Source organism: Rhizophagus irregularis, chromosome 1 (genome assembly GCF_026210795.1).
Source record: "Rhizophagus irregularis chromosome 1, complete sequence".
Classification (NCBI taxonomy): domain Eukaryota; kingdom Fungi; phylum Glomeromycota; class Glomeromycetes; order Glomerales; family Glomeraceae; genus Rhizophagus; species Rhizophagus irregularis.
In genome coordinates, this window is record NC_089429.1 from 4,507,176 (window position 1) to 4,532,163 (window position 24,988).

The window sequence follows — 24,988 nt, forward strand, 5'->3', positions numbered from 1 at the left end:
TTGTGAAATTATAGAATAAAATTTTTTTATTGGAACTGAAAATGAAGAGCTAATTAAAGATATTTTCTTTAAAAGTTTTTTATGACGATTAAGTTAAATGTTTAAAAATTCAAACTTATCTGAATATTATAAATGTTGATGTAACAAATATTTTAATGTATATAAATCCTTAGCCATGCCGATCAAATATTTTGTCATTTGACAGCCGAGATTCGTTATGATTTTTGAACATATGATTTAAATCTAATCTTTTATTCTTTGATAAAAAGACTTCTATAAAATGGCTAGTCATTTTTAGTTACTAATTAAGTAAATGATGTACTGTATGGCAAGCTGAGTTGGACAAAATTATCGGACATTGTGCGGTAAAAAATCATGCATGGCTAGACAAAATGTCACCCCGTGTCTGACATTTTACCTGTTTATGCTTAATTTTCATCTGTCCCGTGCTTGATATTTATCTGTACGTGCTTGATATTTTTGATGTTTATCTATGATCTATCATGTGATTGATGTTTTTATCTGTTCGTGCTTGGTATTTTTATCTGTCCATGCTTGAGGTTTTATCTATCTGTACTTGGTGTTTTTGTCCAATTGTATTTGATTTAATCCAACTATATTTGATAATTTTATCTTGTCAAAAATTAGTTTCTTTGTCAGCATAGGGTTGATATTTTGTCAATCACATGTTTTTTAAGTTTAGCATAGTTTATGTATGGGTATGCGAAAGAAATGAGTTCACAGTCAAAAGAAATTATAGAAAGATCAATAGTAGAATACGAAGTAATGTTAAAAATTCAAGAGAAGCACAAGCACACAGAATGTAATATTTTACACGAAATTAATTTTAATTTTATACAGATTCTTAATCAACAATCAGAGATTTGATTAGGAAAAAGTAAAGATTGGGAGTTAATAAGAGGCGTTTTTAATAACAGATTTAACAAGATTTCATCGAAGATAGAAGTAAAAAATTTAACTGATGATCTTTGGTATTTCTGTTATATCAATGTAGAATAAATATTTGGAATAAAAGATGTGACGAGGTAAATGAGATAGAAAAGAAAAAAGGAATAAAGAAGATGGATAAAAGAAAGCGTAAAATAAAGGAGTATGAGGTAGATATTGAAGAAAATAAAGAAAAATCAAAAAAAACAAGTAGAAAATAATAAAAAAAGATAAAAACAGATAGAAAAAAAGATTAAATTAGTAACAAAAGATAGATTGATCGGAAGGTTCACTGAGGTAGGCAATATTATATTAATTCAGATTATCTTAATTATTAGTTTAGAATTAATTGTTTAGTATAGTATAGGATAGATATACTTTAGTTATAGAGGATAATTTAATTTTTTATTAAATTTTCTTCTAAGTGTTTAATAATTATGTAATCAATTAATATTATTGAATTGTTAATTAATCAACGCGTTACTAATTTTTTTTTTTAAAAAAAAAAGAAAAAAGTTTAGCATAGTTTTTACACGAAGAATTTTTTTTTATTTTATTAGCTTTTTTTTTATAAAACAATTTTGTAGAGAATTTTTATTTTTAATATAGGCAAAGGCTTTTTTTGATAGAATTTCTTTTGGAATTTTTTTTGATAAAAAATTTTGTTAGAGATTTTTTTTTATTGATAGGGACATTTCTAAGTTTTTTTTTTGATGGATAATTTCGTTAAAAAATTTAAATTTTATTGGAGAATTTTTTTTAATAAGAATTTTTTTTTTGACATATAACTTAATTTGTTGTAACAATTTTTTTAACAGGAGAAATTTTTTTTTTTGTAGAAAATTCTTTGGTGAATTTTTTTAATAGGAAAGATTTTTTTTGATAGAGAATTTCGTTAAGAATTTTTTTTAATAGGAATTTTTTTAATAGGTTAGAATCTTTAAATAGGGAAATGTGTTTTTTGACGGAAGATTTTTGTTAGAAATTTTCTTCAATCAGGATATTTTTTTTTGATTGAGAATTTCATTAGAGAATTGTTGGTTGAAATTTTTTTTGTTTTTTTGATGGAGAATTTTGTTAGAAGTCTTAATAGAAAATTTATCGATCTTTTTAGCGATAGTATGCTTTTGGATGATAAATTTCTGACGATCATCTTCCAAATTTATTCACTTTTTCGCTTAATTTGTAGTTTGTCATACGATCTACATGCATTTTTTCATAATTTCGGAAATGCTCAATGTGAACTTTTTTGATTCAATTTTATATAGCTATATATATTGCTAATTGCAATTGCAATTGCAATAGCTATATAGCTATAGACGTTGTTATTGCAATATTGCTTCTTTGATATCATTAGAATAAAATTACAAAATATTCATTTTTGTGCCACTTTCGCTACATATTAACTTGAGGCATCAAACAATAAGTTTTATATTTGTATTTGATTTTGTTGATCTTTATTGATTTTCAATAAAAATAGATTCAAATATATTTCTTTTTCGTTAAAAAAATTGAAACGTGTAGATGATCATGTAGATCTTGTGATAATCAAAATAAAAAAGTGTTAGACGAAAATTTTTTTCAAAAATTTTTCTTTTTTTATAAATTTTTTTACATTTTTTTCTATTTGTAAGATTAAATATTTGGATATTACATAATCACAAATTAAATTTATAAGTGTATTTATTGCCGTTTTCAGAAATGTTGACAATTCAAAAATGGTGATCATTTTGCCGATCGAACACACCGAACACACCAAACACACGCCGAACACAAACTGAATCACAAACTGAACACAAACTGAACACAAATGTTATACAAAATATTACATGAAAAACTGACGCGAAGTCGTAAATGTTACAATTTTTGTTTTTTTTTCATTACAATTATTTTAATGTCAAGCTTAAAGTCAAGAAAATACCTTATAGGTTTATGTTTTCTTTGCCAAGAATGCTTATATTGTAGTAAAAACTGTAGTAATAGAGGTTGTAGGTGCAGAAATAATAAAGAAGTAACTCCAGAACATAAAAAAAGACAACCAAGAAAATATTATTCACGCGCTTTTCAACCTAAAAACTCAATTAAATCATACCAGTTAGATGAATTAAAACGCGCAAATGAAGATTATGGATATAAAATGGACTTTTCTAAAGAATTTAATTTTTCATTGTGTACTAAATGTCATAATAAGTATAATCGTTTAGGTAAAAAAGTAGATAAAAATCAAGAGGAAGAAATTGAAATTATCATGGATGCAGATGATCCATTTCCTCTTGAAATTGCAGATACAAGTACGTTACGAAATATTTCTCCAAGTCTTTCATCAATCAATATATCTGGAACCGCAGATACAAACACATCACAGAATTTTTCTTCAAGACCATCATCTGAACCAAATGTGGATTCTTTGGCAAGTGAACCTCTTTCATTTGAAATCAAATTCAAACTAATCCTCAAATTTTCCGATGGAAAATGCTATCCTGCTAAATGGGAATTTATCACAGTAGAAGATTTTTATGAATTTAAAAATGGTTTGGAAAATTTAATTCAATTACAACTTGAGGACCAAGTAATTTTCCAAGATGATTATATTATTTCATATAAGCATGAAAAGGGAAGTGGTTTAGGAACACAATTAGCAAGTACAAGAGACTGGGAAGAATTCTTAAAGGAATATAATTGTATAACTTCTAATAATAAAGTATTAGTAATTATTATTACAATGAAGAAAAAACTTACTAACAAGCGAATTCATTTCAGGTAAATAATTTGCATTAATTTAATTATCTTTAAAATATATAAAATTAATATTATTAACCAGAAAATATTAAATTTTTTTGTATTAGTGATGAAGATGATGAAGAAACGGGTAAGAAAAAGAAAAAAAGCACCAGTGATGATAGGAATAAAAGAAATAAGGAAAAAACTTCCTTGAACCAAATTCCAAAGGAAAAAAACATCAATGAAGAAGATGCAGAAATTGCGAAAAATGTTATGGAATTGCACTCTAAATGGTATTGTAACGAACATGAGAGAAGTTGCTATGTTGATTTAACAAGACATATTATCCTTACAACAAATCATTTATCTACATGGGCGAGATCTATTGTAAGTTGAATTTTTAACATAGTTATCACGTTACAATTGTTATATCATATAATACATTCATTTAATAATATTCATATATATTATATACGTTTGTTTATTTTATAGAAAAATAATCTGGCTACCTTTGATGAACCTCCAACATTGCCATTATTTGATGCTGCAATTTCAGTAAAGAGAAATAATTTACAAAATTCAAATATTTCAACTTCAAATCCCTTTTACCCTTCTTCATCTAATATTACTACATCACCATCTTTTATTGCTATGCCTTTTCCCTTTTACAATCCAGGTATGTTTAACAATCAACAAAATTTACAATTTCAAGCGAATTGTATGCCTAATAATTTTTCACAAGTACCACAAACAAATACTTCACTTCATGTTTTATCAATTGAGGAATTTTTTGAGAATTTATCAAAGGAATTTGGCGAAAATATTTTTGAAGAAGTGAAAAATAAATTTATACAAGAAACAATTGATGTTTTGGATATATTTGATCTTAAAGAATCTGATTGGCAAGATTTAAACGTAAAAATTGGTTTAAAAACCAAAATCATTAGAGAAGCAGAAAAATATAGAAAATAGATCAATTATATTGTGATAGTTTGTAATATGAATTTTTTTTTGATACGATCATAATAGAAGTAAATAATAAAAAGTAACTGACGCGTCCATTTTATAATATAATTACTTTATTGATAAAGTATTAAAGATACAATGATTTTTGGAAAAATGATTGAGCCATAGCAGGAGTAATTTGTGCACATGCTACTGTTAAAGTAAAATAAGGATCAGGGCAATTTTCTACATAATTTCTATTTCTTTTCAACCAGCCTTTAATTGAAGAAAAAGCAGTTTCAATTGGGTTTAAATCTGGTGAGTATGGTGGAAGAAATAAAATTTTACATCCAATTGATTCAATAAAATTAACTAAAAATTCATCATGATGGATTTGAGCGTTATCCATTATTAAAACACTGTTCTTTTGGGGAAACGGATTCATATTTGGAAGCTATATGCATGTGTAACGCATAAATATTTGTTAATTTTTGTCCTATTAATTAAAAAAAGTCAAGCTAAAAAATTACACTTACTACTTTAGCCAAAATAAAATTAATAAATCGTTCTTTAGTACAACTTCCTTGCATAATATCTAATGAAATAATCCCATCTAAAGACAAAGCTGGAAGTAACGTATAACGTGTTCCTCTAACAAATACAACTTTTTTTACCGCTGCTTGATTTCGCGGAGAATACCCATATTGTCTACAGGATGTACGTTCATCTTTTGAACTTTCATCTATAAAAATAAGTTGTTCAGGTTGATAATATGTTCCAATAGTCATTATATAATGACCACATAAAATATCACTCCTTTCTTTAGCGTGTTTTTCTAACTTTTAAATTAAAAATAAATTTAATTAATAATTTCAAATTTTAAAATAAAATTAGATCGTTAAATTTGAATAAACCTTTTTATGTGTAATTCCACAATACTTCAAATAACGCCATATTGTTGTATTGGAAACCCTTTTACCGGTTCTTCTTGCCATCTCAACAGCCATTTCATCTAAATACATATCAGGCTTTTCTTTAATCATTTGTATCAAGATCTTTAAAACAAAAATTAAAATTTAATATACTAAAATAAATAATAAACACATTTTCATAAAATTATATTATACAAACTTTTATGTCTGAATTATTAAAAATTTTTCTTTGTCCCTTTTGATCTTGTATTGGATCTTTAACATCTTTCCAAAGTATATAGTAATTTAATACTCTATATATTGTTTTTTCGCTTACATAAAGAAATCTAGAAATTTTTTCTATCGAATAACCATCATTCCATAAATATACAATTCTCCATTTGATATCTTCACTATATTTTTTTGGCATATTCTAAAGAAAATATACATTTTAATATACTTATAATGAAAATTTCACACAATTTTATATCTAAATAATTAAAATTTTGACCAACTTTACTAAAGTTCAGCTCGTAATTTCGAATAAACAGAAGGAGAAGACCAGGGACAACGTCAAAAAAAAAAATAAATAAATATTTATTCACGTATTTATCATATTTATTTTGTGTTCAGTTTGTGTTCGGTGTGTTCGGTGTGTTCGATCGGCAAAATGATCACCATTTTTGAATTGTCAACATTTCTGAAAACGGCAATAAGTGTATTTCTTTTAGAAAATAATGTGATATTTCATAAAAAATATTTTTTCTTACTATTTTTATTTTTAAACTACTTGAATTTATAATTAATGAAAGAATTAATTCAAAATTCATGTCAGGTCATTTTCAAATTTTTATCATCTCAGTTCTTAATTTTTATATTACATTTATTTTTTATATAAAATTTTTTTAAATTAAACTTCTTTTTCCAAATATACTATAATCTCCACTTTGGCCAAATGAAATCAACTTCATTTATTAATTAAAAGTTGTTCAAGCATGTTGAAACCACTTGAATATTAATTTTCATGAATATAGGTATAGTGCTTAGAGAAAATTGCATTTCTTGATGATATTAACTCTCTTTTCTGTTTTTTAATTTAGAGCGTAATATTTCCACTTTGGGCAAATGAAATCAACTTTATTTATTAAATGAAAGTTGTTCAGGCAGGTTGAAACTACTTGAATATTAATTTTCATGAATGTAGGTGTAGTGCTCAGAGAAAATTGCATTTTTCTTGATGATATTAATTCTGTTTTCTGTTTTTTAACTTAGAGCGTAATATTTCCACTTTAGACAAATGAAATCAACTTTATTTATTAATTGAAAGTTGTTCAGGCAGGTTGAAACCATTTGAATATTAATTTTCATGAATGTAGGTGTAGTGCTTAGAGAAAATTGCATTTTTCTTGATGATATTAACTCTCTTTTCTGTTTTTATTTAGAGCGTAATATTTCCACTTTAGACAAATGAAATCAACTTTATTTATTAATTGAAAGTTGTTCAGGCAGGTTGAAACTACTTGAATATTAATTTTCATGAATGTAGGTATAGTGCTCAGAGAAAATTGCATTTTTCTTGATGATATTAACTCTCTTTTCTGTTTTTATTTAGAGTGTAATATTTCCACTTTAGACAAATGAAATCAACTTTATTTATTAATTGAAAGTTGTTCAGGCAGGTTGAAACCATTTGAATATTAATTTTCATGAATGTAGATGTAGTGCTTAGAGAAAATTGCATTTTTCTTGATGATATTAACTCTCTTTTTTGTGTTTTAATTTAGAGCGTAATATTTCCACTTTAGACAAATGAATCAACTTTATTTATTAATTGAAAGTTGTTCAGGCAGGTTAAAACAACTTGAACATTAATTTTCATGAATGTAGATGTAGTGCTTAGAGAAAATTGCATTTTTCTTGATGATATTAACTCTCTTTTTTGTGTTTTAATTTAGAGCGTAATATTTCCACTTTAGACAAATGAATCAACTTTATTTATTAATTGAAAGTTGTTCAGGCAGGTTAAAACAACTTGAACATTAATTTTCATGAATGTAGGTGTAGTGCTCAGAGAAAATTGCATTTTCTTGATGATATTAACTCTCTTTTCTGTTTTTTTAATTTAGAGCGTAATATTTCCACTTTAGACAAATGAAATCAACTTTATTTATTAATTGAAAGTTGTTCAGGCAGGTTGAAACCATTTGAATATTAATTTTCATGAATGTAGGTATAGTGCTCAGAGAAAATTGCATTTTCTTGATGATATTAACTCTCTTTTCTGTTTTTTTAATTTAGAGCGTAATATTTCCACTTTAGACAAATGAAATCAACTTTATTTATTAATTGAAAGTTGTTCAGGCAGGTTGAAACCACTTGAGTATTAATTTTCATGAATGTAGATGTAGTGCTTAGAGAAAATTGCATTTTCTTGATGATATTAACTCTCTTTTCTGTTTTTTTAATTTAGAGCGTAATATTTCCACTTTAGACAAATGAAATCAACTTTATTTATTAATTGAAAGTTGTTCAGGCAGGTTGAAACTACTTGAATATTAATTTTCATGAATGTAGGTGTAGTGCTCAGAGAAAATTGCATTTTTCTTGATGATATTAACTCTCTTTTCTGTTTTTTAATTTATAGCGTAATATTTCCACTTTGGGCAAATGAAATCAACTTTATTTATTAAATGAAAGTTGTTCAGGCAGGTTGAAACTACTTGAATATTAATTTTCATGAATGTAGGTATAGTGCTCAGAGAAAATTGCATTTTTCTTGATGATATTAACTCTCTTTTCTGTTTTTATTTAGAGCGTAATATTTCCACTTTAGACAAATGAAATCAACTTTATTTATTAATTGAAAGTTGTTCAGGCAGGTTGAAACCATTTGAATATTAATTTTCATGAATGTAGATGTAGTGCTTAGAGAAAATTGCATTTTTCTTGATGATATTAACTCTCTTTTTTGTGTTTTAATTTAGAGCGTAATATTTCCACTTTAGACAAATGAATCAACTTTATTTATTAATTGAAAGTTGTTCAGGCAGGTTAAAACAACTTGAACATTAATTTTCATGAATGTAGGTGTAGTGCTTAGAGAAAATTGCATTTTTCTTGATGATATTAACTCTCTTTTCTGTTTTTTTAATTTAGAGCGTAATATTTCTACTTTAGACAAATGAAATCAACTTTATTTATTAATTGAAAGTTGTTCAGGCAGGTTGAAACTACTTGAATATTAATTTTCATGAATGTAGGTGTAATGCTCAGAGAAAATTGCATTTTTCTTGATGATATTAACTCTCTTTTCTGTTTTTTAATTTATAGCGTAATATTTCCACTTTGGGCAAATGAAATCAACTTTATTTATTAAATGAAAGTTGTTCAGGCAGGTTGAAACTACTTGAATATTAATTTTAATGAATGTAGGTATAGTGCTCAGAGAAAATTGCATTTTTCTTGATGATATTAACTCTCTTTTCTGTTTTTATTTAGAGCGTAATATTTCCACTTTAGACAAATGAAATCAACTTTATTTATTAATTGAAAGTTGTTCAGGCAGGTTGAAACCATTTGAATATTAATTTTCATGAATGTAGATGTAGTGCTTAGAGAAAATTGCATTTTTCTTGATGATATTAATTCTGTTTTCTGTTTTTTAACTTAGAGCGTAATATTTCCACTTTAGACAAATGAAATCAACTTTATTTATTAATTGAAAGTTGTTCAGGCAGGTTGAAACCATTTGAATATTAATTTTCATGAATATAGGTATAGTGCTTAGAGAAAATTGCATTTCTTGATGATATTAACTTACTTTTCTGTTTTTTAATTTAGAGCGTAATATTTCCACTTTGGGCAAATGAAATCAACTTTATTTATTAAATGAAAGTTGTTCAGGCAGGTTGAAACCACTTGAATATTAATTTTCATGAATGTAGGTGTAGTGCTCAGAGAAAATTGCATTTTTCTTGATGATATTAACTCTCTTTTCTGTTTTTTAATTTAGAGCGTAATATTTCCACTTTAGACAAATGAATCAACTTTATTTATTAATTGAAAGTTGTTTAGGCAGGTTGAAACTACTTGAATATTAGTTTTCATAAGATTTCATTTTTTTGTAGCTGTATTAACTTTAGAACACTTATTACAGCTTATGTAATTATTTTAAATTATAAAAATTAATTTATATTATTGGCTAATTATAATCACATGATACTATTTGATTTAATAATTTAATAAAATATTATTATTTAAAATTAAATTCATATAAATGCAACTAATATTAATAATTATAATTTAAGCAGTAAATTTATTGACCAATTCTTGTACATTCTATGCTCAAATTTTGTAATTTCTTTGATCAAATCAATATAAATTCAGTATAAATTATGGTCAATCATACAAATGGTGCATTTTTGTGATATGGAATTGTGCATTTTCCTGTATCCTTATATATAGTTTAGATACATTATTTTTAAGAAAAAATTGTATAAATCTTATTAAAACATGATTTTTTATAGGGTCTAATTATAATAAAATTTTATTATTCAGTAACAATTCAATTTATTTATATCAAAGAATTTTTTTAATTATAAATGTTATATTTGGGGGACGAAGTCCCCCAGCAAATCGCATATTCTAGTTTTTTATAAAAAATTGATTGAAATTTTTTATTAAATTTTACAATTTTAATAAATAAATGGTTTTCTAATAGTACTATTCTCTAAATAAAATTAATTATTATTTATGGCATAATGTTAGGGCAAAAATGTTACTAGAAGGTAAAAGCATTTTTGAATGGAATGTTATTATTGAGAAAAATTGTACATATACTTGGGTTGGAGTATGTTCATCAGAAAATTTTATTTATGAAACTTTGCAGGGACTCAATCTACTGGATGGGTATTAGTAGTTATATTAAAAATTATTGTCAATTATCTGGATGGAACAAAAGTTACAGTTCACTTAAATATGAATAAAAGAATTTTGCTTTTACAGCCAATGGTACAAAATATCTAGAAGTATCATCATGGAATAATTTACTATCAAAGCTTTATCCAGTGACATAATTATGTTATCCTGGTCGAATTCAAATTCAACATTGTTAAAAGATATTTAATTGTGTAAAAATTTTTATTTAGCTAACAACAGAGTTTTGGAATTTAAAAGAATCTTTTTAGTAGATCGAGATTATTTAATTCGTTCAAAAAATATGTTTACATATGAAATATTATTAGTTCTATTATTATTTTCTTTTTTTCTTAATCGATCGAACCACGTGAACAAAACATAATCAAGGCTATAAATGTAAACATTTTGATAGGAGATTGAAAGTGACGTAAATAAAAATTACATTAGCCATAGTTACTTTGTCTATTTACTAAATCCGCATCCCTTTAACCATAGTTATTGACCTCCAAGTCTTACCATGCTAATCAACTTTTTAATTCTTGGAATCAACATAAGTCAAACAAGCCTTTTCACGACGTCTAGGTATTAGTTATACTGTGAAGTACCAGGCGAATGCCGAATGGATACAAACACATACTCTTACGGGGTAATAGATATATATATCGGAAATGATATGAGAATTTGGAACACCATCATAGTCAGCGCGGAAAAAAACCTTGGAAAAATTTTGGAAAAATTCTGGTTAAATATAAAAATTCTGGTTTTAGATGGTATTACCAAATATATAATAATCTTTTAACTTTTTTTTATTCATGCATATACAATATGGAATAACCAGAAAAGACGTACTGGCTTTAAATAATCATATTGTAATAAACTACTGAAATAATAAATAATAAAATTAAAGATAAAAAACTTTTTTGCAATATAAATTTATTAAATGAAATTTCCGGTATTTACAAAATATTCCAGAAATCTGCTATGCCACAACCGAACAATTTTGGGATTAGAATCAAGTTATATGTTTCCAATGCAGTTGTAGATGAACTTTCAACTATAAAAGACAACCTGCTATAAGTCTTCAAGATAAACTCCATCAAGCTCGACAATATCAGTTCTTGTTTTTTGGAATCACAACACATTGATAAAGCTATCAGCCACCTACTAAAATAAAAAAAAGAAAGTTAATCTCCAGCGTACAGGATTACAATTTATCAGTTCCCATTTTTACCTTTACCCCTGGTACGCGAGATAGAATTAAGGTTCTGAACTTTTGCCAATTTGTCCATGTCCAAAAGTTTTAATTTCGACCAGTGCAATTTTCCGATAATGGAACTAGTTTAAGAGAACTCCTTCAACCTCATCCAGGACTTCAAGCTCAGCGCAATTCTCACAGATAATAATTTTCTCAATGTGGGTAATAGAAAACCTTTTGATTTTAGCGTACCAAAAGACCTCATCCCTTTATATCAAATGGGCCTATATAATCTAATACGAACAACAAGAAGAAAAAAAAAATACCCTTACTTTTAGAAGCCGTGAATGGCTAAACAAATTAAAGACAAGGAAAGAATTTCACGAACGTGAAGTAGAATATCAAGCACAAATACTAGCTGATAAACAAGAAATGAAGCTTCTTGGCACATCGTACAACAGATTGGAACATCGCAAGTGTTTAATATTCGTTCTAATAGAATATAGAATGCTTATCATAAACGGATAACTTCTATTCTTGATCATCGTAATAAATACAAGCATCTGAGACACGTCGCCCAGCTTGATCAAGAATATAGAGAATTTGAATTGAAATATTTCAATTTTGCTATTGCAAGTCACCCCAATATCACGATAAAGGCGATACTTCTGATGAACCAAGACTCTTGAATTGCGCCCTAATAAGTGTGATATTAATGTTAATCTCAATTTAGACTCGTTTAAGTCGTCTCATATGATTAATAAACCTTGACCTATGGTCAATCCTGATACCGGCTGTGCTAGTTCTCCTTTTATGAAGTAAAAGTTTCCTACCATCACGCCCAATCATCTGTTACCCTGTGGACTCCCAGTTGGTTAGGCTCTAATGACTATTATTTTTTAATTTTCTCTGTAATGAGTCCAGATAACCCTTTTCAAGTAGCTATATAGGATAACACTTTAGTCTACATCTACAAAATATTCATCATTTTTGACATAAACAATTTAGCATAGTGTGAATCACTCCACCTCTGACAGTATTTACAGGTGGCCAAAGAAAATACGGACCATTTATAATTTTCCTTACTTGGTTGTTTTCTCCTCTTGGCGGGAGAGTCCCATGAGTGATCTTGGATCCCTCTCTTCTTCAAGGTCAGAGATCATCGCCTCCTTAGGATCACGATTTGGTTGTTAGGGTTAGAATTATTCTTGGCTTAATGTATATTTTGTCCTTATAGTTTGTACTGCAACTTTGTACCTTCTGCGTTATAAAAATAAATATCTAATCCTCCAAGAATGTGTACATCAAGCAGGCCTCGCTGGATAATAATAATTTAAATTTTTAACCGGTGTAGGTCGATCATCTCCTTCATTAAGGTGTGGCTAATAATGTCGAATATATTTTTTCCCATAGGAATGGTACAACATAACACAAATGCGAGCAAATACTAATTAAGTATTTAAATTCCTAAAATATAATCATTTATATATTTCTATTTTCTTTTTTTTTAAAAAAAAAATGAGAGGAAATTCATTAGAAAAAGATTTGAGCTTATTAATAAATAATCAAAAATATAGTGATATAGAAATTTTATGTGAAGATGAAAAAAAATTATATGGTTGTAGAGCAATTTTAGCAGCAAGATCCGAAGTATTTGATAGATTACTTTATAATGGGATGAAAGAAAGTTATGAAACCAAAATTTCTTTTCCAAAGATTAATTCTGCTGGTATGAAAATTGTATTAGAATATACTTATACGGGATCAATTAAAATAGAATCATTAACAAAGGATAATATAATTGAAGCATTTTATGCTGCTGACTATTTTCAATTACCAGATCTTCAGGATTTTATTATGAATACATTCAAAAATACATTAGAAAAAAATTGCGATGAAAATTATTCACCAGAATTACTATCTAAACTTGCAGAGAAAATGCCATTAACAGAAGATAATATTCTACTGAATTTATTGGTTGAAGCGGTAGCAGTTATACCATTAAACACCATTGAATTTGGTCGATTGTCTATTACAGGACTTAGATATCTTTTATCTTATACACATGAAGAAGAACCTCTTTTTGCAACCCCAGAATATGAAGTTTTTCGATATGGCGCTATCCTTGCAGCAAAACAAGTTTCAAATGAAGCATATAATACTCTTATGGAACAGTTACCAAATTTAGAACAAATAAGACAAGAGAATCCAGTACAAATAAAAAACAAAATTATTGACGATCACCAAAAAGTTGCCAAAGAGTTGGAGCCTTTAGTTAAATTAATTGATTTTAGGCGAATCAAAGGTCAAATATTAGTTAATATTATTGAGCCGCTTGGCATTACCCCAATTGAAATTATTTTAAATGTTTATCGATATAATACATTATCGTTTAATTCAGATTTAAATGATACCCGAGGCAATTATGTTTATGATGAGTCAGCATGTGGATCAAAACTTATTATTGAGGATAATGGAAAAGTCGTATGTGCACCAAATAATCTTACTGATTGGCAAAGTGTTAGTGTTAAAGTAGCTTTAGGAAATAAAGATGTTTTTGAATGGGATGTTATTATTGAGAAATGCTGTACAAGTGCTGCTGTTGGAGTATGTGCATCAGAAAATTTTAATTATGAAACTTGGGCAGGATATCAAGCTACTGGATGGGTATTATCCTCCCAAGGTAGTAGTGTTAATTCAAATGTATGGTTAGGAAATTATTGCCCTTCATTCGGAGATGGCACAAAAATCACTGTTCACTTAGATATGAATAAAAGAACTTGCGCTTTTACAGTCAATGGAACAAAATATCCAGAAGTATTAGCTTGGAATAATTTACCATCAAAGCTCTATCCAGTAGTATCATTAAAATACCCTGGTCGATTTAGAATTCAACCTCATAAAAAATAATAGTGAAATTATAGAATAAAATTTTTTTATTGAAACTGAAAATGAGGACTTGAAAAAGATAATTCGAAAAAATAATGTTCTAAATATTCTCAAGTGATGTTATAGCTAATTAAAAATAAGTTTTTAATGATGATTAATTTAAATGTTTAGAATTCATAACTATCATTGCCTGAATATTATAAATATGATATTGAACTAACTGATTGATTAATGTTTCTGCAACTAACAAATATTTTAATGTATTAAATCGGGAAATAAATCCTTCTAAATTACTAAGCCATGCTGATCAAAATATTTTTCGAGATTCGTTATGATTTTTGAACACATGATTTATTATAGATTAGATTATTATTGAAATCACAAGACTTTGATAAAATGACTAGCTATTTTAGTTCGATTATACTGTATCTACTAATTAAGTAAATGATGTTCTGTAAAAAAAAATGTCATTATTTATTTACTGTTTATTTATACTATTACCTCCCTACAGTAGCATTAAATTTCTAAATTTGTAAAATATCGACACTTCACTTTATTTATAAGGTATACTGAATAGAATTTATCACTGAAATAAACTACAAAATCTTTCTTTCCTAAAGAAATTCAAAAATAATGAAGGAAATTCTTTAGAAAAAGATTTAAGTTTACTAATAAATAATTTATAGTAATATAGAAAATTTTATGTGAGATGAAAAGAAATTATATGGTTTAGAATGATTTTAGCTGCGAAACCTGAAATGTTTGTAGTGAACTAAAAATTTCTTTTCCAACAATTAATTTCTCTATTATGGGAACTATTTTAGAACACTTTTATACAGGATCAATTAAAGATAAAACCTTATCAAAAGATAATATAATCGAATCTTTTGATGCTGCGGATTGTTACCAATTACTAGACCTTCAAAAATCTGTTTTCATAAATAATGAACTTTGAAGAATTATGCAAATAATCATTTATAGAATTATTGTAATTCTTAGTCCATGAAATTCCATAAGGGTTAGTTCAGAAATATGTGGAAATTCATACTACACCCCATATATCTTACATGGATCCAATATTTTAACCTTCGAATCCATAGATCTACGCGGAAAATACCATGTGTTTTGTCACAGGGTACTCGGAAGTATTGGAATTATTCAGATTTCCACATATTTACATTTTAAGTGGAAAAAATTTCCTGGAGCGATTCCATACATTAAGTACTATCGAATTTGGTCGGTTGTCTATTGTAGTTCTTAAATGATTTTTATGATGTTTTCCGGTATAGTGCTATACTTGCATCAAAACAAATTTCTGATGGCTGCTGCTACGAAAGAACGATTAAAATAATTAGAATAATTAGGAACTTAAACTCAGTTAAAGTGAAAAAAAAAAATTATTACCGATCAAAAAGTTGCATTTTAATCATATTAAAGGTCAAATAATAGTTAATATCATTGGAGTCATAACATGATGGAATGAAAGTAAGTTATGAAATTGTATTCCTGAAATTAGTTAATATAGATTATGACAATAATTTATAAGATATTAATTTGAGAAGAATTTTAATACGCAATAGCTGAAGTTTTTATGCTGCATATTATTTTCACTTGTTCAAAACTTCTAAAAATGTTATCATATACCGGAATACAATAGCCACTATTTAAAAACTTGTTATTTAATGAAATGCAGAAAGTCGCATGTCACTAAATATTAAATGGTGATATCGCGCATACAAAAATATTAAGCAGGTAATATTGAATGGGATGTTGTTTATAATGGGCTTGAATCGGGGCGATTTAAGCCCTATAAAAAAATTGGATACGTTTTTTATAAAGTTTTTATACGATTTTTTTTCCTTAGAAATAACGTATCATAATAGGATACGGAAAAATGCACAATTCCGTATCACCAAAAATATGGTTTGGATACGGAATTTGCACGGGATTTATATGGAATTTACATGATTTGATCACTGATTTTATCACGAAATTTATACGATTTGGTCACTGAATTTACTATTTGTATTACAGTTTACTATAATTGTATTTACATAAATCTAATTTCACTTTGTTTATTTTTTATTTTTTATTTAATTTAATAAAGTACAAATACATTATGAAAATTCCCTCTTTATTAAAACCACCTATTGCAACCTAAATTATCTATAAGTTCAGGTTCATTTGGATCAAACAACCTAAAAGAACAAAAAAAAGAAACATAAGAACGTCTAACTTAATTGGAAACAAAACCCCCCTTCATATAGTATCTGCAATCGTCCAAGTCACCAAAGGTCAGCATTCCTACAAAAAAAGAAAGAGAACTCCAGAATGTCTGACCTACATAAATGAAAAGAATTATGAAGCATCTGATGAAAAAGAAACCAAAACAACAAAATAAATCCAAAACTGACCTACAAAAAAAGAAGACTCTAAAGCAACAAAACTGAAACAACCTACAAAAAGAAAAGGACTCCCAAACTGATCTACAAAAAAAAAAAAGAAACTGAATATTCTCACAAAAAAAATCTGCTGGCCTATGAAATTAAATAAAAAAGAAAGGGGAATAAAGAATAAACCAAAAAAAATATTTTTTAAAAAAGAGGGATAACGAAGTTAGGAAAGTTAAAAAAAAATTTTTTTTTAAAGGGAGGACGTCAAAGTTAGAAAAATAAAAATTTTTTTATAAAGAGGAAATAGAAATAGAAAGAAGAAATTTTTTTTAAAAAAAAAAGAAGAGTGGGAATAAAAGAAAAAATTTTTTTTTAAGGGAGTGACGAAAAAAATTTTTTTTTCAAAGGAGAACGAAAAAAAAATTTTTTTAAAGTGAGGTACGAAAAAAAAAATTATTTTTAAAAGGGGGTGACGAAGAAAGAAGAAAAATCTAGAAAAAATAACAAAAATAAGACAAGAGAAAGAGAAAGGAAAGGAAAGACAGAAAGGAAGATCGGAAGATCAAACTCATCAAAGTAAGGGTTTATATAAAAAACAAAAAACGTATCATAACAAAACAATAAACAATCATGTGATCTCGTGTTATGATGGGTAAAATTATCTTAAGTTTAAAAATTCCGTATACATTCCGCATGATTAATTTTTTCCGTATACATTAGTTTTTTTAAAAAATGTTCAAAATGAATTGCTTATTAAATATACGGAATTTGTATACGGAATCTATAAAAACGTACATAAAATGTATACAAAACGTATCCTTTCCGTATACATATTTCTTATAGGGAAGTGTATAAGAATTAATAATATTTTATCATTTTTAATTTTTAATTATCATTTATATTTAACAAATTAAAGCGTTGTAGTATAGTTAAACAATCAGATATATTAAAGGCGTACATTTGTAGCTAGTACTAATGACGGATATATTTTTTCCCATAGTATAGTGCAACATGGAACAAATCTAAATTTATACGCGAGCATAAACTAACAAGGAATTTAAATTTAAGTCCCTAAAACAATCATTTAAATAAATTTTTTTAAAAATGACAAGAGAATATTCACATATCGGCTGATCAGAAAAGCCTCCCCATAATTTTATACACTAATGACAATAAGTAACCCATCAGTTATATAATGAACCCATCAACTGAGCTTAAATATTAATTGGCTTGATTTTTCCAATCAGCCGATATGATTAGAAAAAGATTTAAGGTTATTAATAAATAATCCAAGGTATAGTGATGTAGAAATTTTATGAGAGAGAAAAGAAATTATATGATTGTAGAATGATTTTGGCTACAAGGTTCGAAGTGCTTCACAGTCTATTTTATAATGGAATAAAGAAAGTTATGAAAATCCAAAAATTAGTTCTTCTGCCATGGAAATTATAATAGACTTATACAGGATCAATTAAGGATGGAATTTTAACAAAAGACAATATAATTGAATTTTCGATTCTAATACTGCGAATTATTTCAATTATTTAACCTTCAGGAATTTGTTAAGAAAATTTTCAAAGATAATAATATAGAAAAGAATTACGATTCACCAGAATTATTATCTAAAGTTGTGAAAACAATGTCACTAACAGAGGATAATGTTTTTCTAAACTAATTTAATGAGCAGAAATTACATTCAAATCTTTTTAACGAAATTTAAATTATCATAACAAACTGCAAGAAACAATGTGTTAGGGGTATGTTTGGGGGAAGTATTATAATTATATAAGGTTTATGTCACTTTATGATATTTGTCATCCATTTCTTAGCATCATGTATTATTTTATTCAACTATTTATATTATCATCATTATTATATTATTTTTAACATTAAACTTTTCGAAACTTCTGAATCACTTAATATTTATTTAAAAATATTCGTTCAATACAATATTAACATTTAATTAAATAATTTTTTAATTCTTAGCAAGACGGATTATACCAGATCAATCAAGAAAAGTCCTCAACTGTTATAATTATTTTTATTTCCTTTAATTGTTAGTGACACGCATTTCTTTATTATATTCTATGTAAATTTATAAAATAAGATTAGAAATGCATAGTATATGATAAATATACACTATCTACTAACGCCACGTTTTATACGTGACTGAACATAATACTAAACCTTAGCTATTATAATTATATATTACAATATTTGAAATTTATGAAATTGTATATAATTAATTAAAGTTGTGGATTATCGGAAAATAGTATTTTTAAATTTATCAGTCGAGTCAGTAGCAACTAATACGTTGCATTTTTTAGTAAGCCTTGCAAACTTTCAAATATAAATTACTTGAATCAAAAAGTCAATCAAGTATTAGTAGTTGATATCATAGAGCCGCTAGAAACTAATATAATTGAAATATTAGGTTTAAATAATTTTTTAATAAAAATTTAAATAATATACGAGTGATACTAACGCCAATATACGATTATTGATTATTACTTGAGATGAGGATCAAAATTTATTGAGGATAATGGAAAGCTAGATATAATTTAGACTAAATGTTAGACCTAAACTGACGAATAAGCGTTTGTTCATATCTTAGTTCATATGCGAGCTATCATATTGGCAGCTTTCTTAACGTCATCAAAATTTTTTTGGAGAATTATCAAATTTCAAATGATTGTGAAAAACTTTTGAAACTGAAATAGTATATGATATTATTATTTATGTAGTATGCAGTAGTAAATCTTGAAAGTATAAGAATATTAACTATGATTGTTTATTAAAAAATTTCTCGCTTTACGGACAATGACCGAAAATACAAGAATAAACTAGTAATTTTCCAAATAATATCATTACGTCATAACAACCGAATTCAAATTCAAGATTATAAAAAAAATGTTTTAATTATGGAAATTTCAAAATAAAAAATTTCCTATACCATCATTCTTATATTTACACGATTATTATTTTAAAAAAGATAATTCAAATAATTTACTAATGTATTATCACATCATTCTATGTTGATAGAATCCTTTCGTAAGAAAAAATGCATCATATAATACACCTTGTATTTAATACATATGAAAACTAAAGATCGTAATAATATTTATAATTTTTTTTGCGAAGACCAGTGCGAATTACTTTATAGTAAGACGAAAAATTATAAAAAAAGAATACAGTTGTATCAAAATTGACCCGATAATGCTACACGATTGTCATATTTCAATATGGCTAATACAGTAGTTGAGACGAATAGTTGTGCTAAAAAAGGTGTTGATTACGTTACGCTAATAATATATTATACTCAATAGTGCGTATGTAAACCTTTTAAGTATGTAGAGTATGCAATATAAGAATTTTATTATTTAGCTTGTTAAATTAAAAATTAAAAAGAGTCGTATGCAATTAAAATCCAATTATAATTTCAATTTTTTTTTATTATGTTATATTTCGTATTCAAAATCTTCCATTCATACGTCTTCGGCAAGTTAGTATTCGCCATAGACATTAAAAATGCGAAGAAAAAGCAAAATATTCAACTCAATAATTTAAATAATGAATGTATTATTAACAATTCAATTATAGTATTATTAGGCACGTACACGTACGTCGCACAGTTGTACAGTACAATAGTTTTTGTTATATATTACATAATAATAGATTCGCAAATTACATTTTTGTAATACTTCACATGACTATACTCCACTCATTTGACCAATCGGACTCCACAACTTTCTGTATCACTCTACAGTACGTAATGGATGAGGCCACGTATGATGTACGACATAGTACAAATCTAAATTTGTACAAAAACTTTATAAATAAGAACTCTAAATAGACTTTTTTTTTTTTTAAAAAAAAAAAAAAAAAATTATAAGAAATGACGAGAGGATATTCATTAGAAAAAGATTTAAGTTTATTAATAAATAATCCAAAATATAGTGATATAGAAATTTTATGTGAAGATGAAAAGAAATTACATGGTTGTAGAGCAATTTTAGCTGCAAGGTCCGAAGTATTTGATAGATTACTTTATAATGGAATGAAGGAAAGTTATGAAACCAAAATTTCTTTTCCAAAGATTAATTCTGCCGGAATGGAAATTATATTAAAATATGTTTATACAGGATCAATTAAAAAAGAATACTTAACAAAAGATAATATAATCGAGGCATTTTACGCCGCAGACTATTTTCAATTACCAGACCTTCAGGATTTTATTATAAAAGTTATCAAAAATTCGTTAGAAAAAAATCATTCAGAAAATTTTTTACCAGAATTATTATCTAAATTTGTGGGTGAAATACTATTACTAGAAGATAACATTCTTCTAAATTTATTGGTTGAAATGGTAGCTAATATTTCATTAAATACAATTGAATTTGGTCGATTGTCTATTGCAGGTCTTCAATATCTTTTATCATGTACGTATGAAAAAGAAACCCTCTTTGCAACTCCAGAATATGAAGCTTTTCGATATTGTGCTATTCTTGCAGCAAAACAAGTTTCTAATGATGCTCATAAAACTCTTATGGAACGGTTACCAACCCTTGAACAATTAGAACAATTAGGAAACTCTGTACAAGTAGAAAATAATTTATTTACTGATCATCAAAAAGTTGCTAAAGAATTGGAACCTTTAGTTGAATTTATTGATTTTAGACTAATTCAAGGTCAAGTATTAGTTGATATCATTGAGCCACTAAAAATTGTTCCGGATAAAATTATTCTAAATGCATATCGATATAATACAAAATTAATTAATTCCGGCAAAAATTATACTCGAGGAGTACCCATATCAAGTTGTTCCAATTGTGTTTGGGATGAGTTAGCATGTGGATCAAATCTTATCATTGAGGATAATGGAAAAGTTGTATATGCACCAAATTGGCTTAATTCATATGAAAGTGTTAGAGCTAATACGATTTTAGAAAATAAAATTGTTTTTGAATGGGATATTATTTTTGAGAAAACCTGTACAAGCATTTGTGTTGGAGTATGTGCATCAGAAAATTTTAATTATGAAGAACATGCAAAAGATCAACCTACTGGATGGGTATTAGGTCGTGGTGGTCATTGTGCTAATTTTGAAAGTTGGATTACTTATTGTCCGCCATTTGATGATGGCACCAAAGTTACTGTTCACTTAGATATGAACAAAAAAACTTGCGCTTTTACAGTCGATGGTACAAAATATCCGGAAGTATCAGGTTGGAATAATTTACCATCAAAGCTTTATCCAGTGGTATCATTAAAATACCCTGGTCGGCTTCGAATTCAGTCACATCAGAAAAGAGTTTGATCGTAAAAATCTATTGATATTATTTTACAACTATAAATTAAACATTTCAATTCATGATTCAAATTATTAATATAATGAGAAATTTTTAAAAATTTTAATTTACCAAAATAAACTACGAAACACAGTTGGTTAGGATGCTCAATTATCCATGTTTTATTTTTTTAACATCAAAATGTAAGATATTAATCATTTTCTTAATAAACGGATTTTGAATCACTTAATTACATCATGTTAGTTCATCATCCATAAAGATAAAAGAAATAAATAAATAAAATATTAATAATTTTGTATAGTTACTAATCAGTTGAGTCATTACTAGCAAAATGATGGTCGTTAGACAATATTTTTAAATAAATATTAAATGCATTTTTAAGTTAAATTGAATGATAACCAAAAGTATAGTAGTCCTCGTAAAATTGCAATATTTCGGACATTTAATTTATTTAAAGAAATTAATAAAAAGATTAATCATTTGAAAATCATTGTAATCACCTAGCCATCATGACAATGTATGAATAGAAGAGCTGCAGACAATATCTATTCAATATTCATATGATATATAAATATTTAGTGTAATCCAAAACTATTTCTATTCCTAAAAAAAAAAAAATTTTTTCAAAAAAAATGACGAGAAGCTATTCATTAGAAAAGGATTTAGAATTATTAATAAATAATCCAAAGTATAGTGATATAGAAATTCTATGTAAGGATGAAAAGAAATTATATGGTTATAGAATAATTTAGCAGCAAGATCTAAAGTATTTGATGAACTACTTTATAATAAGATCGAAAAGCAAATTTCATTTCCAACTATCAATTCTTGTGGAATGGAAATTATATTAGAATATATTTATACAGGATCAATTAAAAAAAATTCTTTAACTGAAGATAATATGATTGAAGCTTATAATGCTGCAAATTATTTTCAATTATTGATCCTTCGAGATTTTATAAATAAAACCATTAAAAAATTTTTAAACCACCAGAATTCTTATCTAAACTTGTAGAAATTATGCCTTTATCAAAAGATAGTAATGTTCAACTTAACTTATTAGTCAAAGAAATAGCATCTACTTTATTAAATAATATTGAAATTGGTCGATTGTCTATTAAAGCTCTTCAATATCTTTTATTTTGTACATATGAAAAAGAAATACCTTTTGCAACACCAGAATACGAAGTTTTTCGTTACAGGGCTATTCTTGTAGCAAAACAAGTTTCTAATGATGCGTATAACTCTGTTATTAAACATTTACCAACCTTAGAACAAACAGAAAACTCTGTACAGGTAGAAAATAAAATTATTGTTGATCATCAAAAAATTGCTAAAGAATTGGAGCCTTTGATCGAATATATTGATTTCAGGCGAATAGCGAATAAAAAGAGCACAATTTGATTTCATTGAACCATTAAAATTATTCCAGCTGAAATAATTCAGAATCAATTGATTTAAACTTAAACAATGTTCGAGGAATACCAATTTATAGAATTAAATAATCTGAACTTTATTGGGATGAGTCAGCATGCGGGTCAGGTCTCATTATTGAGAATAATGGAAAAGTTGTAAGAGCATCAAGATCAAGTAGTATTAGTCCAATGGGAAGCGTTAGAGCTAAAGTAATATTAGAAAATAATGGTATTTATGAATGGGACGTTATTATTGAGAAAGAATGTATACGGTACAGTGTTGGAGTATGTGATTCAGAAAAATTTAACTATGGAGTCTTTGCAGGAGATCAACCTAATGCGTGTGTATTGGATTCATACGGTCTTTATCTTATTAATTTTGGAAATACCAAAATTACAGTTCATTTAGATATGAATAAAAGAACTTGCATTTTTACAATCGATGGTACAATGTATTCAGAAGTATCAACATGTAATAATTTATCATCAAAGCTTTATCCAGTAGTATCATTGTATTATCCTGGTCGATTTCGAATTCAGTCTCATCAGAAAAGAATTTGATTGTAAAAAATCTCATTTGGTATCATTATTTTACGACTATAAATAAAAGATTTTAATTCGTGGTTCAAATTATTAATACAATGAGAAATTACAATTTAAACGTTCATTTCTTTTTAAAAAAAATACTACAAGAATAAACGATTGGTTATGGTGTTAAATTATCATCACTATTATCTTTATTTTAATTAATATAAATTTTTATTTTATTTTTAAACATTAAAATATCATGAATTTTTATAAAAATTTTAATTAAAATTCGATCATGTGTAGCACATGCATATAAGCCAAATGTTTGATTTTCGGGTTACTTTTTTATACTATACTTCGTGAATCTCCAAAAAACTCGTAAATAGAATTAGATAAATCAACTTTTAGTTTAATCAAAGCCGGCGAAATTGTTAAAATTTATGCGTAGTTTCACCGCTGGCATCTACAGTAATACTTAAAAACGAAAATATAAAAGAATTTTTTTTTCTGGCAAAAAAGTGAATACATGTTTCAAGAATAACATTTTATGATTTTTAGCACAATTGGAAAAATTTTATAGTACGGTATTTTGTATACGATTTCATTTTGTACTTACATCAGGTAATATTTTCCAAATACCCCTGTGGCAAAACACATGGTATTTTCGGCACAGATCCACAAATTCGATGAGAGGATATATGGAAATGCATATATTTCTGAACCAATCTATGTGGAATTATATGAACTGATCTATCTAAAAATTTCATGTATAAATAGATACTAACATATGGTTGCTGAATTACGAATTAAATCATTA

At 26.5% G+C, this 24,988-nt stretch overlaps 6 protein-coding genes across 6 annotated transcripts; 5 read left to right on the forward strand and 1 right to left on the reverse strand.

The window, feature by feature from the left end:
* Positions 1-2,842: 2,842 nt before the first annotated feature.
* On the forward strand, positions 2,843-4,641 carry OCT59_000923 (uncharacterized protein; the record flags this gene model as incomplete). The annotated part of the gene is made up of 3 exons (XM_025313739.2): positions 2,843-3,708; positions 3,795-4,056; positions 4,162-4,641. 3 exons carry the CDS (start codon positions 2,843-2,845, stop codon positions 4,639-4,641), a joined length of 1,608 nt encoding a protein of 535 aa, XP_025186727.2.
* A 341-nt stretch (positions 4,642-4,982) lies between these two features.
* OCT59_000924 (uncharacterized protein) lies at positions 4,983-5,955 on the reverse strand (the record flags this gene model as incomplete). Its single annotated transcript, XM_066139208.1, has 5 exons — positions 4,983-4,986; positions 5,052-5,068; positions 5,151-5,453; positions 5,529-5,669; positions 5,746-5,955. The coding sequence occupies 5 exons, from the start codon at positions 5,953-5,955 to the stop codon at positions 4,983-4,985; spliced, it is 675 nt and encodes a 224-aa protein (XP_065988632.1).
* Positions 5,956-13,155: 7,200 nt separating this feature from the next.
* OCT59_000925 (uncharacterized protein) lies at positions 13,156-14,547 on the forward strand (the record flags this gene model as incomplete). Its single annotated transcript, XM_025330022.2, has 1 exon — positions 13,156-14,547. The coding sequence occupies one exon, from the start codon at positions 13,156-13,158 to the stop codon at positions 14,545-14,547; it is 1,392 nt and encodes a 463-aa protein (XP_025186728.1).
* Positions 14,548-20,814: 6,267 nt separating this feature from the next.
* OCT59_000926 (uncharacterized protein) lies at positions 20,815-22,457 on the forward strand (the record flags this gene model as incomplete). The annotated part of the gene is made up of 1 exon (XM_025313740.2): positions 20,815-22,457. The coding sequence occupies one exon, from the start codon at positions 20,815-20,817 to the stop codon at positions 22,234-22,236; it is 1,422 nt and encodes a 473-aa protein (XP_025186729.2). The 3' UTR covers positions 22,237-22,457.
* A 791-nt stretch (positions 22,458-23,248) lies between these two features.
* Positions 23,249-23,632, forward strand: OCT59_000927 (uncharacterized protein; the record flags this gene model as incomplete). The annotated part of the gene is made up of 1 exon (XM_066139209.1): positions 23,249-23,632. One exon carries the CDS (start codon positions 23,249-23,251, stop codon positions 23,630-23,632), a length of 384 nt encoding a protein of 127 aa, XP_065988633.1.
* A 200-nt stretch (positions 23,633-23,832) lies between these two features.
* Positions 23,833-24,204, forward strand: OCT59_000928 (uncharacterized protein; the record flags this gene model as incomplete). Its single annotated transcript, XM_066139210.1, has 1 exon — positions 23,833-24,204. The coding sequence occupies one exon, from the start codon at positions 23,833-23,835 to the stop codon at positions 24,202-24,204; it is 372 nt and encodes a 123-aa protein (XP_065988634.1).
* Positions 24,205-24,988: the final 784 nt, after the last annotated feature.